This window comes from Sylvia atricapilla, chromosome 7 (assembly GCF_009819655.1).
Source record: "Sylvia atricapilla isolate bSylAtr1 chromosome 7, bSylAtr1.pri, whole genome shotgun sequence".
NCBI classification, from domain to species: domain Eukaryota; kingdom Metazoa; phylum Chordata; class Aves; order Passeriformes; family Sylviidae; genus Sylvia; species Sylvia atricapilla.
Window position 1 is genome coordinate 3,723,623 of NC_089146.1, and position 19,912 is coordinate 3,743,534.

General features: G+C 43.6%; 1 protein-coding gene across 6 annotated transcripts in view; it reads right to left on the minus strand.

The window, feature by feature from the left end:
• Positions 1 to 19,912, minus strand: part of IKZF2 (IKAROS family zinc finger 2) — a 111,836-nt gene that overhangs the window by 34,563 nt on the left and 57,361 nt on the right. For 4 of the 6 annotated variants that reach the window (XM_066322430.1, XM_066322428.1, XM_066322427.1 and 1 more), the window contains 2 exons: positions 15,459 to 15,725; positions 5,468 to 5,635 (listed from right to left, as the gene is read on the minus strand). In XM_066322430.1, coding sequence (XP_066178527.1) covers positions 5,468 to 5,635; positions 15,459 to 15,725 — 435 coding nt within the window. The remainder of the gene's footprint in view (positions 1 to 5,467; positions 5,636 to 15,458; positions 15,726 to 19,912) is intronic. The other 2 variants (XM_066322429.1, XM_066322432.1) reach the window with 2 other exon arrangements.

Here is a 19,912-nt window from a genome sequence, read left to right on the forward strand (position 1 = left end):
GCTCTCCAGCATGGAGTGAAGGCCTCTAGGTGCTGGAAGCAGTAATGAGAAGCAGAGCTGCTGCAGGATTGCACACATGCTCAAGCAGTTTGGAACCCGCAGCCTGATAAGAAAAACCCAAAATGATTTTGTGACGAGGGTAATTCCACTGAGTTTAACTGAAACAGCATAAGAAAACCTGAGAGGAAGAGCAGCTCTGCCTGATTAAATAGAGCTCTAAGTATCAGATTGACAGCATAAATACCCACCAGCTCATCACAACTGAGGGAAGATGCTATTTGCTAACCTATTTGGAGAATTGGCATTTGTATGCAGAATATCCACTTGCCTCTTCACATACACGTTTGATTTTTCAGATAGTATCCTATGTGTCTGCTTTTAATTTTTTTCCCCATTCACAAAGTGTTTGAGTCAGTCCAGTTCAGAATGTAATGAGAACTTCAGATCACAAGATTCATCTAATTATGACATTCCTATCCTCAAAAACATGGTTATAGAGTAGATACTGGGCCTTTTAACAGTAAAGATGTTAATAGTGGCAAAAGTTCTCTCAAGATGAAAAAGAGCAGTTTAAAACATTGACTTCATTATTCTTAACAACCATCCTTGCCATGGTTTCGGTAATTCTCACTGGCTTTTGACAGCTGGGAACTCATGCACAGCACTGTATATTCCAGCACTTGTCCCTTCAATTTTTCAGCCAAACTGAGCCATTCAAAAGTGGGACTCTCCCAAACATGTCATCAGGATTAGGGAACAGGTCCCTTCTACCTCTGAGCACAGCTGCACACACAGATAGCACTCCTCAGGTCTGTCACCCAACTCCAGGCATGTGGACACCTCGGATGGCTCATTGCCACCCAGGCAGGGCTGAAAGGAAAGTCCTCATGGGCAAGGAGACATGAGAAAGATGGACTTGCTAACCAAAAAACTCATGGAAAGAGTTTCCATGAATGGGGCATTTTCCTTTTTAATTATATCTGTACGTCATGCACACTGTATGTCCGTGGTTTGCTAAGATTGTGCTTTTGAGAGGTTTTGCCTAAGCCTTTCTTTTCAAAAGAAAGGCTTTCTGCTTTTCTTTTTCCAATAAAGGAGCACCATTAGTTCAGTGCTATTGAAGAGCTGGGCAGAAACAAACAACATGCAGCAGCAATGCAGGAGGAAGAGGAGGAAGAAAAAATATTTCTTAAAAGGAAAAAATTGTTTGGATGGGAGACTTTCTAAGCAGGAAAGCAGTAGCTTCAAAGCAAATTTTAAAATGCATTGTGAGGATAATCTTCTGTGAAAAAAAAAATAATCTGACTACCAATTTTTTAGGAAGAAACAGACAGTAAAACTGCTTTCATATATGAATAACACTTACGTACTCCCACAGTAACGAACATGACTGAAGCTGCCAAGTAAAAACAAAAATCAGAAAACTCCAGAATTATTGTCCATGTGGACAGTTTGTGTGGACACATGATGAGACAGTCTTTTACACACTAAACAATTGGCACACAGGACCATCCTTACTTAGTCAAAACTTATTTTGTGTTCTCCTTAGCAAGTGATCCTATCCCTCATTTCTGACTTACTGGCCAAGCCCTGCTCTGAGAACTGAGGCACCTGTGCTTGCTATGGGCTCTTCCAGATTGCTCACCACTGCAGCCTTGACTTTTTCAAGCACTGTCAGAGCATTTATGTTTGCAACAGCATTATGAAGGGAGGGCCAACTCAGCTCCAGTTTAGACACAAGAGAAATCCATGCCAAAACCCAACTGCTAAGTTTATGTGCCCATCTGAGGATGCCCGGCTTTTTGGGGGTAAAGCAACATGAGGCTGTCACACCTTTCCAAGTATGGAGGTCAACATCTGGATGGCTTTAACCATCAGATTGACCTGTCAGATTCAGCTGCCTTCCTTAAAACTTCTGGGATTTGTTCCTTAACTGCCTACAGCAGAATTTTCCTGATATAGTTTGTCTGTGCCACTGTCTTGTTGTGCTGTTCCAGAGGGGATGGAGAAGACAGGCACGTCTCAGGGTGAGATAGCAGGTACTGTGTGAATGCCATCAGCAGATTGGCTTTGCCTGGATGTTTTCCCTTTAAAAAAGCAAAAAAGCCAGGCAAGGTGAAGGCAATCCCTGCTGATTTGTCCAGTGCATTCTGCAGGATGGGGCTACCAGCTTGTGTCCCAGCACTCCACAGCCTGCCCTTACATTCTTGTCCTGGAAGCCCTCTCTGGCATCTCTCTTATATTATCTGGGTTGTGGAACTATGGGGTTAATTCTGAAAACAACACCTGAAAGTCCTGCAAGTACCTCGAGGGACATGCCCACTCCTAGTGTAATTCTGCCCATGAATCTCTCCCCAGGCATAATCCTACTGATGTCCTGAAGGCATCGTTATATTCCTGAAACCAAAGCAGCTGCATGTGGGAGGAAAATACAGACATAAAGTTCATCAGAACTCCATATGTCCGTAAAAGGTAAATAATCGCAGGAGTAAATCACTGCAAGATACGTCCTTAATTATTTAGGGCTAAACAGCAGTAGCAGCATTACAGATGCAAAGCAGTATTTTGTTAACCACTCAGCCTGGGAACACTTACACAGTAAGATATGATTCTGCACAAGAAAAGGAGAAAAAAAGTAGATTGTGATGCTTAGAAACATTTTTTAATCAACAGGAAATAACATTAAAAAGCATGAACAAACTTCAATCCAAAGGGAAAAAATGTAATTATTTTTAAGTTACTAGTAAGTATTGGCCATTTCAGATATCTCAGAGATGCTTCTACTAATTTTTGTTTGCATCTACATTTCCTTATTTTTTTACCTTTCCTGTTGTACTGTATGAAAACTTCACTAAGCACAGGAAAAACTGATTAAAAAGCAGCAGTGAGAAGATGTCACTGACTAAGTGGTGACACAACCAAAGTGCTTTCAAATCCACAAATCAAACTGAGAGGAAAAAAAGACATAAAACAGAATTCTTCAATTCCTTTATGGCATAATTTGCCTTCCATAGTAGTTTAAACCTTCTTGGGAAGGAGAAAAAAGACTAAGGGGTTTTGCTTTGGTATTTTATTTTTTTATTAATAGACCTCTCTTATTTAAGGAGTAAAAGAATATACATACATACATTTAAAAAAAGGGAATTGGCGTTGCATTTATGAAATTGTGCACCAGATTCTCAGCGGGTGCAAAACAGAAGCACTTTCCTTACTTAGGGATGTAACTCCAATCTCCATCAGCTGAGGATCTGATCTAAAGAGCTTTCCTCTTACAAAAATACATTCAGACTCACCTCAATTTAGATACTAAGTGTACCAGATTGAAATTGGCTTGAAGTCTCATGTCTCAAAACAGTTTTCAACCTCTTCTTTCTATATTTTATCCGATATCCTCTTTTCTGGTCAGAAATAGCAGAAGATGTAAACATAGACAGAATCATAGAATCATTTGGGTTGGAAAAGACCTTCGCTACAGTTGCTGGATCTGCTCTACCTTCCAGGCCTGCTTCCAGACTTTGATGTGTACTTTATGAAAGCACAGAATGCTTGTACAGCACACTGACATGAAACTGTTGAAAGTCCCTTGGGGACATCCACCCATGATCCAGGTGGGCATAAACCAACCCAGCTTGCTTATATGGCAGGGACAGACACCTTCCATGCCCATGGCCAGAGTGACATTTCACCTTTGTGCAGGGCGATACCAGGTTTTAGGGCAATAATCCAGGTTTTAACCCTCCACCTGTTAATGCTAAGAATTCTAAGAACTGCCTTGGAGAGTGTTGTGGGAGCACTTGTCTGTTCCTGCTGGCCCTCAGCTGAAAGTACCTGAGTGCTCAGAGGGGTGACAATTTCCACACTGAAAACACAGCCTAAAATTACAAACTGAGCAGAGCTGAGCACAGCTAAATCAGTTAGGGAAGAAGCTCCAGGGAAACTCGAGTTAAGCAGCTTAGGTGCCTCCTGAAAATCCCACACCTTTACATTTCATCCTCACACAAAACACAGAGCCATCAGCCATGTGTTCTTCACACAGAAAGAACAATCTCTGTTAATGGCAGTATCTAGGTAACAAAATCTATGTTCATATTGTGAGAAGGTCTTCAACCGCAATGTCTGCGTTTGGTAACAAGGGATTTTTTTTGTCACAACTTCTTTCTTGTTTTAATTGTGAACATTTGTATTGTGTTCTGTGTTCTTTTTATATTTCCAGTTGAAACTACAGTTACTGTCAGATGTGTGAAAATTGCAGCTCACAGACATTTTCCCTGCTGACTCTCAGATCAAATGCAGCTCCAGCAATTCCCTCCCAACCTAGTCCCAACTCTCACACTCCCTTGGAAGTTCAAGCTCTCTGCCAGCATTTTCCATCAATACAGCATCTTGCATACTCCCAATTCTACTTGAGGAAGCTTACTGTCTTACCTTTCCTACTCTTGGAAATGCCAAAGTAACTCTTTATGCTAAGACCAACTCAATGCTCCTAAAACATAAACACCTACTGAAGCAAGGTTGACTCTGTAGAAGAAATACATAAAAGGATTTCTGCCTGCAGTTGCAATTCCACCACTGTGTTTCTGTAGTCACACATTTGCTAACACCTCAAAGTTTCTCTGCAACGCTGCCACTTGCAACCAGTCCAGTTATCTCTGCCCATTCAACAACTAAACATACAGCCTCTTATAAATGGCCCATTCACACAAGTTGAACATTCAGGAGACACAAATGCAGCAAGTTAAGATCAGGAGTCCTACAGAGATGAGTGAGTGGGCAGAATGCAGCCCCCTGGTGCAGGGACAGGGACTAAAACCACAGCTGATCCCGACTGCTGGGGGCTCCAACACGACTACCAGCCATGCAGCTGTGAGACAGGTATTTCTCACCAACTTACCAAGAAACTATATCAAGTAGACTTGATACAGACATGACAAGGCAAGAGAAACCAAATCTCTCTTGACCACCTTCGGCTCTAAGGTGAGTGCCGTGGCTGTCACGAGCTAGGACTTTATAGCAAGATCTAACTGAATCAAAAATGCAATTTAGAGGGCTTTGAAAGATGAACAAGTTTGAACTCAACCAGCATATGGCATTTATTAGATGAAGAAATGGGTATGAACTGCAAAGCCGGCTTCCAAGAGCCCACAGTTATTCTTCGTGATCTCTGGAATTTCACAGCCACTTTGGGGCTCAGAGTGTCAAAACAATCTGCCAGCGAAGGATACACCCAAGGAGACACTGAGAGGGAAATGCGATAGCATCAGCAGAGGAGCTCAGTTACACAAAAGGAGAGGCGTGGCTGAACCACAACTTTTCTGATTCACATCAAGGCTTTCCCAAAGCTGAGAGCTGCACTCTCTGAAGAGGATGGTACAGACCCAGAGCTACACTTTATTTGCACTACCTGCTGCACTGGGACGGTAGTGATAAAGGAAGGAAGAAGTGTGAGGAGAAGCCAAGGTGGGCTCACCAGAGTGTGTCCTGAGGTGTCCTGTGAGGGCGTCCCTCCGCCGGCAGGCGTAGCTACAGAAGGGACATTTGAACGGTTTCTCCCCAGAGTGCAACTTGATGTGCCTCAGCAGGTTCCCCTTCTGGGTAAAAGAAGCTCCACATTGGTTACAGTGGAAGGGGCGTTCACCTGGAAGGGAAGGGGAAGGGAGAGAGCTGTCAACACACATCGGAGGATGCACAGAGGCCACTTTCCCACTCTGCACCAGTGCCATTGCACATGGGCACAGTCCCCACCACCACCATCACACGGCACTTCTAAAGTCAGAGGCCGTTTCTTTTGCACAATGGGCAAAGCCTCCAATAGTGATTTGAGGCTCTTTCCTTGAGGTGATCAATGCTTCCTGGTTTTCTTGAAAGTTCTTCACCTCAGAGCTTCTATCCTTCATAAAAGATGAGCTCTGCTGAAAATTTAGATCCATAGTTGTGGTTTTGCGGTATTTACTTCTACGGTTTAGCACTTATTTTTAGCATAGGTCCAATCCATACGAGTATTCAGAACTGATCATAACAATTGGACCTTAGCAAAGGTGTTAAGGTCTTTGGTTCAAACCAAACCTTTTGTTGCATTATACTTTAATTGGCAGCCCTTTTTAAAGGCTGCTTTGCATTGCTGGAGTGACATGGAGGGCATGGATGCAAGTGAGGATCAGGGTTGCAAGCTCTGGGCAGTACTGAAAGTTGAGAAAAATCTTACACGACTAAACTGTGAAACAGGCAAATTTGCACTCTACATAAAACAAATTAAAAAGACTGATTTGATGAACAACTAACAGAAACCCTAGACCTTACCCTATCACTTCATCCCATGTGTTCACACACACTCACACACACATCCAAAGCTTATTTTTATGTTAAGTCTTCATATCTGCCTTAGACAGTGGAGATTAGGTCCATTAAAAAAAAACCCAGATTTTTTTTAAAAAATATTATTTAGAGGAAAACCCATGATGAACTCCTACAGGCCTTCTGGAACATTATCAAAACCATACTCTGTATCAACATTTGTTGAGGACAGTCAGACTATTCCAGCAGTCTTGCACAGGCAGTCTGCTCTAATCACCTGCTTGTGTCCTGCTGAGCAAATCAATCGAACACAAGCATTTACTTGTGCTAGCCACTTGTCCAAGCACTTTACTGCAGCTGGACTTTAGATCACAGAATTCCAGAGTGGTTTGGGTTGGAAGGGACCTTAAAGCCTATCCAGCTCCACCCCCTGCCATGGCCAGGGACACGTTCCAGCATCCCAGATTGCTCCAAATCCCATCCAACCTGGCCTTGAACACTTTCAGGGATGGGACAGCCACAGCCTCTCTGGGCAACCTGTGCCAGGGCTTCACCTCCCTCATCGGGAAGAACTTCTTCCATATATACCTGATTTAAATCTACCCTCTTCCAATTTAAAGCATTACCCAATGTTTACACCAAATAGGGCCCCACCTCAACAAAGTCTTTATCATTGGATTTCAGATGTAAGCAACCTCAGCCACATTTTTCAGTGTATCACCTATTATGGAATCTTGACCAAATCCTGCTGGGACCTTCTGAGTTTGAAATCAGTGGCCTGAAGATATTGTGAAAAAAACCACATTCTGTGATCTTTCACATCTCTTCAAAAGCCTTTTACAATAGCTACAAAACAATTACTTCCTCGCTGGACAAAACGAATGCTACATTTGTATCAAAGTAGTTCCTGTGTCTGTCTGGGGTGAAGTCCAAAACACATCTGGAGATTGAAATGGAAGAAGATGGAGGGAGGGAGGTCTCAGAGATATCCACAAGCAATTCCTGTGTCAGTGGTTCAAATCACTGCCAGGAGGGCAGCACAAGGTGTGCCATGGATATGCCATACTCTGCAACTTTATTTCACACGTGGGAGATGGAAATCACATCTGAGGCTGCCGCAGAGGTACTCAAGGAGATACTAAGGTTCCTACAATCTCATCAAGAACGTTATGGAGTAATAATAATAAAAAAAATCACAGCATAAAGCTCCTCTTCCAAAACACTGAACACGAGCTCATTAGAATTGATAAAGAGTTTGTGGTTTCCCTTTCAAACTCCCACACTATACTTAAATGATCTGATTAGCCATTATCTTCTTTTATATCATTTCAAAATGTCCATAACAGAGATATGTAAAGAGACTGCAGCAGAAAAATACGTGGGTTTTTTTTTTTCTTTTCTGTTTTGCTTTCACTGTCTGAGAAAACAGGCAAAACCCTTTCCTTTGACACGTTTCTGAGTATTCTGGAATGATAGCTTCAGTTTCAGGATGACAACATGAAAGAAGGTAACATGTTCCTTTACCAAATCTAAAGTCCTTCCTTTTACTCCTGCTGTATTTAAAATTATGCAGTTACTGTGTTTTACCCACTACATCACCCACTTATCTCTGACATTTTGGAGGCCCCTTATGAACAGGTACTACTCCTCCAAAAACTGGCTGCTCTAGAGATGCTGAAAGCTTTCAGTCAGGAATAGCCACTGCACCACAGTTTGATGGCAAAGACGACATGAAAACACTCACCACAAAATCACCCGTAGTCTGCTCCTCTCTTGCAACCGACAGAATCTGCTCCAATAGCACACTTTACCTTAAATAACCTTTGTACCTATTTAAAGCCAGCCTGAATTCATTTCTCCTACTGGCTTCATTCCGGGTAAATAGCTGCTTTGATGTGTTTGTTACACTTTTGTCCAATCACTCGATTCCAGCTCCTTGTTTAAGCCCCAGGCTTGAGGGATGCAATTTTGGTCACACCTTCGTGCTATTGATTAGCAGCTTTTACATTTAGCCCAGCTAATCTGAGAGGCCATTATCCAATAGAAGCGTGCACAAAGAGAAGCAAGGACTGCATAGCAAGAAGATTCTGCTGGTTTTCCAAGAACTGTGCTGTCTGATGCCCACTCCTGATACTAGCAAACAAGCCTTTTTTTATCACTTCAATGCCTCGAGAAGACTGTGTTCCAATTATTTCTCCTGCTGCCTTTTCCTGGTAGTTTTGTAAACTGTTCTCCAGAATTATTACTTCCCAGGAACAAAATAACAACCTTGACATCCTTATTCACCTCCCTCACTTTTCTGTGAAAACTCAGAGGTTTTATCCATAACCTGAAATCAATCATACTTCAAATTAAACATCCATTCACCAAAAAAAAAAAAAAAAAAAATTTAAACACAGCTTTTCTCTACGCGATGGTCCCTGACTGCGTTTAAAGTGTTTTTGGGGGTGATGGCAACACAGACATACCTGGAACTCTGGACCTACTAAAGGTAGCACTCTCTCGGTACACCAAGAGAGTAATGACAATTAAAGCACGGTGTGCTTCCCCACCACTTACAGCTGTGTATTTCCTGCTTGACTCAGTGTACTTATACGGATTTAATAAAACAAGAACTCTGTTGAAAGGTGACTAAGCAAGTTTTGTGCTTTTCAGCACTGGAAACTATGTGACTGCAACGTACCTACAAAATACTTTTAGTCTGCTTTAAGTATTAAACCTCTTCTCTATTATTCAGCTAAACCAGGGCAGAAAACCCTCCAATTCAGTGACTTCCAGAGTGGTAAGAGGGGGAGGGAGAGCCAAGCAAACAAAAAAGATGTTTCTTTTCAACTCCAGATTTAGAGTCTCAAGCCAGACAAAACCAGGAATGCCTAAAAACCCTCGCCCTCCAGCAGAGGGAATTTAATTATCCAAGTTAGTTCAGGAATGGACAAGGCAAGGTAAGCCAGTGCTGCCAAGTATTATCTTTCCTAAATGTTTTGTAAGAGGGGCTTGTGCCAGGGTATGATCAAATTAATGGATAAATACATCCACAGAGTTTTATCATTTTATAGTTCAATGAAATATTAATTAAAATATATGATTTCAATATTTACCTCTAAATTACAGTAAAATACTGCTGAAACCTCACAGCTCATTGTTTAACATGCGTCCATTACTGCTACGTCTCGTCCAGGAAAAAGAATAAAAAAAGAATAAAAAGAATAATGAATAATGAAATTAAACATTACTGCTCTTGAGTTGCACGGGTGTCTTAAGTACACAGGTTAATTTGCTCTCGTGTAAACAAATCCTGAGACAAATGGTGAGGTGGACCCCTGAAGACAGGACAGGCAAAGATACTTTCTTTCACAGTATCTTTAATAGATGACAGCTGGGCAGAGACTTCACCGCACAAGCTACGAGCGCTGGCTGGCTGATACAACCTGAAACCAGGCAAATGAACCGATGAACTTCCTACTAATAGATTTCACAGATGTCAAATGTTGTTTCAAAAAGCAAACCAACTCCTTTTTCTGCTTAATTGGAAGCTTCCCTGCAGCACAGCACTCCTTTCCCGCCTCGGTACGGAAGTGCTGTGCACAAGTTTCAGTATGAGTTAACCTTCTTTGAATCTCAGACCAGTGCAAAACACTGATATTTTCGCTGCAAAGCTGAGATATTTTCTGTATTAAAACAGAAATTTCACTGAGGATGTGGAGACCATAGACCCGGCAAACAAGGAGACTTAGATTTCCCTAGTCCTTGGCTGGTAACATTTGTCCCTTTGAAATCAAAAGGTGAGCGACTCACAAATTAATGCACTGGTTCTCAAAACACAGTCAGAGTATTCCTACACCAGCAGTCCCGCTACATAAAAACCAGATCCAGAGGGATTTCAGCATCTCTCCTGGTTAAATGTGTATCTGGGAATTCAACCTTTTTTGTGCGGTAGATGCTTTTGATATACAAATTGTAGCTCAAGTACTTCTCAAAGCAGGATTCTTTCCAGCCTCTTAACACAAAATTACTGTGCCCATGCTGCCATCAGAAAGTATTTGCTCTCACTTACAATACCGATTTTCACCCTTCCACAACAGGCTATTTGTTAATATTCACTTTGTTAAAATGAAACATTTCTCTCGATTCACTGGACGTGCTGCAAGTGCTGTGATTCTGCTCTGTCCCAGGAACACAAGGGAATTTTCAGCAGTGCTCCCAACACAGTGACAGCGGTGAGCTCCAGCCTGCGTTTACCCAAGCGAGACACAGAGCAGCAGACCTTGCTCCATTTCTCTGTGTGTTATTTCAGGGACCATAACTAGCCTGCAAACCTCCTTATTATTCTATCTGATTCACTCCACAGCCTGCACATCACATGAAATCAGTGATTTTAGTAGGGTTTTTTTGCTCGGAAAAACCTGCTTCCAGACAGGAGAATTTACTATAAAACAGTAGTGACAAATCTCTCATGAAAAATTCCTGGGAAATCCTGGGTGATTTCCAATTGTCCTCTGCACAAATTTAGCACTGCGTTCTTAAGACAGAAAAATCTTATAAGTGAACTTGGCAAAACTATCAGAAGAGTTTAATTACTGAGTACTGCAAGTAAAACACACCCTTCTGTCCAGAGCAATTTCAAAAATCTCAGCTCCCCTTCCTTACGCTTAAATAGGGAAAGAGATGACTTTTCAGAAAGTCACACTTCAGAACCTAAGTAGTAAACTGGACTTTCAGAAATTTATCCCTAAAGTTTTTGATTCAGTGCCAAATCTACTAATGTTGCAAGAGACAGGAAGACTGCACTAGGTTACAAATTAGAAATTAAACCAGAAAAAACCCTTTCTGCCAACAAAATGAGAGAGGCAGATCAGTGGAGTTCATCAAAATGTATTTATATGACTGTTTAAATTTACTCCTCGTTAGCTGCTTAGGCATACACATCTTTTATATGCAACAACACAACTGGGTTTTTCCTCATTTATAACTTCTGTCCTAAAAACTTGAACTCTGCATGGAGAAAAAGTTAAATGGCATTCAGAGTTCCAGTACTGCATACATTCAGTTGTAACGTTATGGGTGCTAAAGCAGAGGTTAAACATCTCCCTCATGGGCACACAACTCATTTCACTGACTTAAATGAAATGCTTCATGCATCAAAATGCTTGTCCAAGCAAAGATCTGAGACCGTCCTGCAGTCAACACTCCAAAAAAGCCTCAAAGTAACAAAGCAGCAGCCCAAAGTATCAGTGGGGAAAGGCTGACATCCCCACTGCCTCTGCCCAGGCTGTGCTTTGCTGCGGCTGCATCTACACAGAGAAAACACTTAACCACTGCGTTTACAAAACAGTGAGGATGAGAAGCTGTGGAAGCCAAATCCCCAGAAGTGTCCAAGGCCAGGCTGGATGGGGCTTGGAGCAACCTGGGCTCGTGGAAGGTTGTCCCTGGCCATGGCAAGGGGTGGAACGGGAGGAGCTTTAAGGCCCCTTCCCACCCAAGCCATTCCATGATTCTGTGGAATGAACCAGCCTTGCCTTAGAAACAAAAAGCATTTCAAAATCTAGCAGAGAACTAGAGAAGGGACTGGATGTTACAGCAGAGCAAAAAAAAAAAATATATATATAAAAAAGGTCACAATTCACAGCAAAAGGGAGAACAACACGTGGACCTCACAGAGCACAGAAGTATATACCTATAGCACAATATGGTTCCTGCTTTACCAGAAACAAGGAGCAAGGAAATTTTAATTCACACCCACAGCAGAAAGCATAAAGAGGTGAGAAATCACTGAGGTCCCTTGTCATGATCTCAGAAAACCTGGATTATTGCCCTCTTCTCCTTCCCCTTTCCCTCTACATCCCTAAGCACAAATCCCTGGAGTACCCAATGTTAATATTCTATGACCAAGTCATCTCCTGCAGTAACAAAAAACCGATAGAGATCCTGCAACTTGAGGAATGTGCTGTGGAGCAGAAATTTGGACCAAAAGAACACAGTATGGGAAAACGAGAAAATAAATCCAGTCAATGTTATTTTTCTGACCCAAGGACGTGGCACATGAGGGAGGGGGTTACCCTCCTCACTAATGCAGTGATTGCATCATGCTTAATTCCCACATCAAGCATTTTATTTATTTTCTGTTAGCAACGACAAATAACTAGAAAGGCTTTCTCCTGGTGCCCAGGCAGATTACAAGAACACTTCACCTCAATTAGCCGTTTTTCAGAGAAACGCTGTGCTTGGCACAATCAGCAGTGCCACAGGCCCTGTGATGGAAGGGCTGCAGACCAGAGCATCACTTGCACCCCCACCTGAGGGATGAATGGGCAATCCCCAGCTTGATCTATCACAGGAAGGGGTGACTGCACACCAGGAGCAGAGATGGGACACTGAGCTCACCTACTCTGGACTCATCCATGACACAGATGATTTTCCCCATTCCTCTATCTGAACTACCATACTGTGGCAGGGGAGACAACTGCTCTTCAGGAACAGAGGAATAATGGCTGGAGAAACGCCTCTCCCTGTGCATAGCACAGCCAGAGCCCACAGCACAGCTTCTTGCCAAGCCTCCATCCCCAGTGCAAGGGAAGCTGCACTCATCCCAGCACACACACAAATTACAGCCTCTGCTGCGGACCACAGCATTCTGGGCGATTTACACAAAATGCTGACAGGTTTTCGGGGAAGGGAAAAGCACTTCAGTTTTTGCCAATGCAAACAACTGGCCAGATCATGCTTTGGTTGTGTGCAGTTAAAGTGGAGAGTTAAAGTAGGACTCAGCTCCCAAAACATACTTAAATTGGCTTTGAGAGGTAGGGATGTACATGCCAGTTGGATTAGCTGATAAAGAATGTCATCTGTTTCCACTCACTAGGGACAACCTTCCTTCTCTCCACCGTTCTCCCTTGGGCTGCAAAACCAGACTACCCACAGGTCAGGGCTCATTCCAGAGCTGGGGCCAGCCCATCACACCCCACTGCTGGGGAAGTGGCAATATATTTTAAAATACTGCACTTTACAAGATAGATACCAGTATGTTAAAAATACGCCTAAAAATCCAGGATGTGGAAATCCAGGCAAACTTCTCCTTCTATTGTGGATAGCAAAGTAGCAGCATGTATTAAAAACCAAACAAACAAAGCGGAGGGGGAAAAAAATCCTCTGCAAAATTTGCCAACCGGTTTACGGAGAACAGAGCACCGAGCTGCACATTAAAAGAAATGCCATTTCTATATGCTTGAAATCATCTGTATAGAAGAGTACATCCCAGCTCCTCTGCTCTGATGGGAAAAGAGTCAGAGCTCCCCGAGGAACCAGCAGTAGCCCGAAGGAAAAAGCTACCAGTTATGCAATTGCTGCCCATGCACCCGCAGACGGCCGTCTCACCCGCACGCAGAGGAGATTTTGTTTCTTTCGCTTTGAATTTACACATCTTCTTTAACATGAAAAAGGCAGCTTGCCTGTATTTAAAAGATGCATCAGCTATTCGGTATCTCAGAAATGTAGACCATTTAATTAAGCACCTCAATCTAAATTTAGCACAGCTAGTTGAGCTGCTCGAGTTCAAATACATGGACTCTGATGCACCTACAATACATATGCTCAGATACATGAAAGCACCAGTGAAAACTTTTCGGGAGGTTGAAAGCTGGAGACTCAGTCTGGTACATTCTTGTTTCTCTTTCCCTCTTCTGGTAACAACACGTCAAATTGTTAATCAAGGTTTTGATTCTCCAGCTAATGCTTTTTCCCCTCTCGTAATTCCTGTCTAAAATCATGTGTGCATCATAAACCATACTGCCATGCTTTGCGTTACACGCTTAGGTCAAGTTTTTATCAATACAACTCATATACAGGAGATTAACTATGTAATATATATTTATTATTCCTCTGTACAGAAATTCTATTGATTTCTTGCCCATCAGGAGCACACTGCTGGACTGCAAACTACCAGGTTTACAAAAGGATTACACGGTCTTTCTTACTCTACTCTAACACTCCACCATTCTTTTTAATCTTTAAAGATCTCAGCCAGTGTGAGTCTCTCACCCCATTAAATAACAGCAAAGATAAAAAGCAAAATATCCAAAAAATATGAAGAACAAATGCCCACTGAGGCTCCACCACAAAAAACCCGTGCTTAACCTTAATAAGATTTAAGTGTGTATCCAAAGTTAAGCGTATCTTGAAGCCCTTCAGGTGACTTACAAGTGCTTAAATCTCATAAAAGTTAAGCACAAGCTTAAGAGCTTTTTTGAATCAAAGGTAGACCGCTGCAAGACCAGAGAGCATCATCTTCTGGCAGCACCTGTACTTCTCTTGGAGGTGACTATTGCTCCCACTTGAGGAGTAGGCAGCACAGGGCAGTGAGTACCAGCTTCCTGGGCACACCATTTTACCACATCAGCCATAAGTTCTCCGAAACACCCCAGTTTAAGCTCATTTTTCAAACCACAAAGACCCACCCAGTCAGCATATTGCAGAGGTTCCCTTTGCCTCTTAAATTCTCAAACCCACAGGCCTGATAAGCTGTTTGGGACTCCAAATGGTACTAAAAATACAAGTGCTGGGAGCGACCAAGCACTGAAGGTTGCCTCCAGAATGGTATTGAGATGGTGTAGGGAAGCCAGGTGGGTGGTTCAGCTGAGGGAGCTGTCACACAGCGAGCAGCAAGCCCACCCTGGCATCAGGATCGCTGGGTAATGAGTGTCCCCCTCCAGGGTTTGCTCATCCCAGGTCCAGCCCCTTCCCAAAGAAGTGTGAGGTCCCCAGGAAGCTGCTGGCCTCGTCCACCTGTGAGCACCTCCAATGGAAGAACGTCTGCGACTCCTCTCAAAGGCTCAAAAGCTTTGCACTGCACACACACGAACAACACAACCCACCTGCCCCATGCCAGAGAATGACTCCCACCATCCTGCTCCAGTCAAGAACAGTAAGAAAAGCAATTTCCAGACTTTTGCACTGTTTTTAAGAACAAAAGGCTGGAAACCAAAGTAAAGGAAGCACCATGCTTGCCAGCAGGAGAGCATCACCAGAATTCAGAAAGCAGGAAGAGAAACAAAACCAATGAAACCCATTTTCTCCCTCCCCAGCCTCCTGCTGCTCCCCAAGCATGAAAAGGGAAGAGAGAAGAGTTGTCAGGTAACATCAACATCGCCACAGATTTTCTTTCAGCTGCTTACCAGTGTGGCTCCTTTTATGTACCATTAGCACATTGGGCCCAATGCAAACCATGCCACAGACGTCACATTTCAGTTTACCATTCGGAAGCCGGATTCCTCCCTCGCTTGATAGCTCCTGGATCTTTCTGTTATCCACCATCTCGTTACTCCCAATGAAGGGATCTTCCAGGCTGCTTCCTCCATCGTGAGCTCTGATAATATCTTCGTGAATCAGGGGCTTCCTGTCAAATTCCTCATCACTTTGCATTTCTAGCTTTACTGAATTTGCTGAAATTAAAATAAAAAAATAAAGTTAAACCCATGTATTTTCCAAGTTCCCAACTACTAATATCATGATAAACCTTTTACTGTTATTAATATTAAATCACAGCCTTGAAGCTCAAACCATCATGAGAGTCTCATGGTGGTAATGGCATCACAGGTTACAACTGCTTATTTCATTAAGCCTTCGGTTTGGTTTGTTCTTTTCAATTCCTAATTTCTATCCCTATTTTAAAGCCTCAGCACCGAGGTACTGTGTGACCCAGACCCCTGCCAAAAGTTGCAGGGATGCAGAGTGGCAGAGATTAAAAACTGACCTCCTGCTTCTCAACTTGAACCACGAGAGTCGCCTTCTTCTCAAGGAGCCAAAGCTACAGGAGCAAAGGCCAAGGCCAGAGCTGCTCCTTTCAGGTCTCTCCTGCCCAGTGCCCCGAGAGGCAAGGTTCCCAAAGGCACAGCACAAGGAAACAAAGCAAGATTGTTCCAAACGCAAAGATCTAGTGAAGCCAGGCTTGTGGGCTGTGCCAGTAATCTCCAAATCACCCTGCCTGCACAGACAGGTTCCCTGATGGAGGGGAGAGCAGTCCCTGGATGATCCTCCAGTGCTTTTTTGCTCCCACCTTCTGATTCACGTCAATGGGACACTGCCAAGCCAAACAGGGCTGCAGCGAGACCTACACTGCTGGATTATTTATATTTAAAGAGAAATACGTGCAGTTGAAGACCTTGCACATCTGCCTGGGGAGACTGGAGGGCTCACTACTGATTTCCGTGATCCTCAGGTGACAGGATAAACCTCCTCTAACCATTGAGAGCTTGTGGGATCAGCACGCCTTAAAAGGAAATAAATGTACCGGGCTTTTTCACACAGGGGTGTCACTGCAGGGATGTTTCAAACACCAAATGCCCCCATTTCAATGCCTCAAGAGTTGGTCAAACCTGCCTAAAGAACCATCCCAGAGTCAGAGCCTCCATCCGCAGTGTCAGCCAGAAGGCAAGCCCACGTGTCTGCTTCCCTAAGCCTTGATCCTGCTGAGGGGTTTAACAAGGAGGTGATTCAGCCTTCATATCTAAGCAGTCTTTGACCTCTGTACTAAGGCCACTGGCACGAGCGCCAGTGACAGCAGCAGACCCGGAGCACAGATCTGTGCCCTGGGCCTGCCTGGTGTCACCAAACTGGCCACATGTGCTCCTTGGCAACTGCCACAGGGTCCCCCTCCAGGAACCCAAAGACAGAATTTCAAGTAAACACTGTAAGGCATCACTGTTTCAAACAGCTGGCCTGGAAATGTCAGAAGAAAAAACCCTACTATTTAGAGTTCCTCCTTCATCTTCCTTTCTTCTCCTTCCCAGAAAACACAGGGTTTAGAGACTGATGTTGACGTTGCAACTCTTAAATCACTGCTGTTACTATGAGGGAAATAATGAACAGGGTAAAGGAACCAGAGACCAAGCAACGGTAGGATGTTTCTTTTTAATCATAAAACTGTTGAAACGTCTTTCACTACTCATCAAGGTACTAATGGCAGCTAAGAAATGAAAAAAAACCAAAACAAAAAAACCAAAAAAATACTATGGCACAGCCCATCCAGAGCAAGGACACTGCTGCATCAAATCACAGCAGACCAGTATCAGCACAGGCACTGCCATCCAAATGGTCTGTAACTACAAAATATTTGAGTGCATCACATATAGAAGGGAATTAATATTTTTGTTGCTGCAGAGATGCATTTATTGTTCTTAAGAGTGAGGAAAAAAAAAAAAAAAAAAAAAAAAAAAGCCCAGACTGAGAGGTCAACTAGGATGTGGCCCCAGGCAGTGCACTGGGGTAGAAACAGGTCAAGAGGAGGCAGTTTACATGGGGAGCAGGAGGGGACTGACCCAAGAGAAGCCATGGGAAGCCTTGGGCCCTGGTACCGAGCCCAAGTGGCACAGCCAACAGCCTTCTGACTGGGAGGATCTACCCTTGTGGAGGGGCTGAGCAGAAAGGAGGAAGAGCAGGAGCTCTGGCAGCTCTGTGGGCTGTCAGAGAGAGCTGAGGTCCCAGACTCACCTCCCCACAGAAAGCACAAACTGGTGATTTATGGACAGCCCACTTTCAGAGCAAAGGAATGGCAGTTCCCTCTAATAATAGCAGCCTTTCGGGGTATTCAGCAAGTCTGAGAATGAAGCCCAAAGAAATGGTTCACTGGCTTTAGGAGCAGGATTTAATACACTCGGCCACACAAGAAGCTACAGCAGAGCCAGAAACATGCCCTGTGCTCCTCACCTAAAACCCCAGGTTGCTGCCACGAGCCTGCACGCTGTCCTTGGCACAGTACTGCACAAAATATCCAAAAGCCACATCCCAACTGTGCATATTTACATGTACTCACAAGAGAAAGCTGTGCATCTTACGTGTCTTCTTACGTATATAAATTTTTGCCAGTTAGTCCCATTCACAGCTGTGGAGCTCTGCCTGCTCAGCACACATGAGACAAGGCTGTGAGAGCTTAGAAATGGGAAGACCACTTACTTTATCTTCCTTCCCCTAGCACTTCTTTCTGCTGAATGACACTTTCATGCAACAGGATAAGCAGCACAACCAAGCAGCATGAGCCGTTTGCTGAAGCGCAGCCTCCCCACACACACAGAGCTCACAAAGCCCAAGGAATTCACGCTGCATCCTTCAAAATATCCCAGCTGTGCAGGCTGTCTGCTCTTCCTCTTTCCCTCACCTTCATGCACACGGAGCAGTGCACACTGCCATTTTCAGAAACCCTCTGGTAGCTGTGGAAAGGTTTCCTCCAGCTGGGACCAGCCGCAGGTCTCCAAGGAGAGGAGCAGGGATCTCCTCAGCTCGTTGAGGGCTTTGCTAATCAGGTCATCTCCTGTGCCTTACATCATACAGGTGTATATATTAGGCTGTGTGGTAGCTTGCATACAAACAGGCACTTAAATTGCATATAGTTTGTTTTCTCTGCCCTCAGCCAGCCTCGGAAGCTGCAATCATTTAGTAGTGGCTGTCTTTGTTTTCACCTACAGCACTGAGGGAGCACAATGAACTCTGCTGCAAAGGAAAAAGAAATGTTCAAGGGATGTTGACGGCTATCCTGCATCATACACGAGGCTCCACATCAAATTTCACCCTGTGCTCCCTTGCCTTTCTTGTTCATGTGCTTGGTAAAAGCATAAATAAGTTAATGGATTTTGTTGGGGTTTTTTTTAAAGTTTTTGGGACATTCCTAAAAAGAAAAAAATGACAGCAAAAGAGATAGAAGGGATAAAATTGCAATCCAGCTCACTGCAAAAGCATGAATTTGAAGTCAAAGCATTTCCCTCCATTTAACATATGTTCCTTCTACTTTTTCCAGTCCAACAAAACACCTCGTGGGGAAAATCATAAGACGAGAACCCCAAAAGCTTGTACCTGGGAATATGACGCTAATGGCACATATTTGCCAGTCCACACATTGATGTTGCTTTCTTTTTAATCTTTATTTATTTTTTTTTTTTTGGGGGGGGCGGTGTTGTTTTGTTTTGTTTTCTTTTTGTTCAGCACACAAACCAGCTGATCCTGAATCACACTTTATCCTGAGTGGCCAAATTGAATACAATTATTGTATTGTATTCAGTGTCTTGTAAGTGCCAATTAAACTCCAATTCCCTGTTAAACAGTTTCTTGGGAACTTTTCAGTACAAAAATATTTCCTTCACCCACAAATTAGTGTGGCTACAAACCAGAAGCTGGAAGGTCCACCTAAAAAAAAACATTCCTGGTATTTCATCCTCTGTCATGGAAATTTTTCCCTCAAAAGTGAGATCTCGGGGGTAAAAAAACCCTTCTGTGTTGCTGAGAGATTTGACTCCCAGGTGGAGAGTAAATTAAAGCCCTGGACATCAAGCAAGCAACAAGAGTGCAATTCCCACTAAGAAGCAAAATTCCTCCTGTCCACCACACCAGGGAGAAAGCAGCAGGACTGTACCCCTCTGTCTCCTCCACTGTCTGCTGTCCTAGGTCAGTGCTTATTTTATCTGTGGCCTTGGAAAGGCCAGGCTGGCCACTGTCACCGAGGGTTTGTGGTCTCCAGCTGGAGGTTGGCCTTTCCTGGCAGCAGCCAGCCCCTTCCTGCTGCCCCCGGAGCAGCAGCAAGTCAAGCCAGACCCCTCAAGGCCTCCCACGCCTCTTCCCCCATCGCCCTTTCCCTCACCAG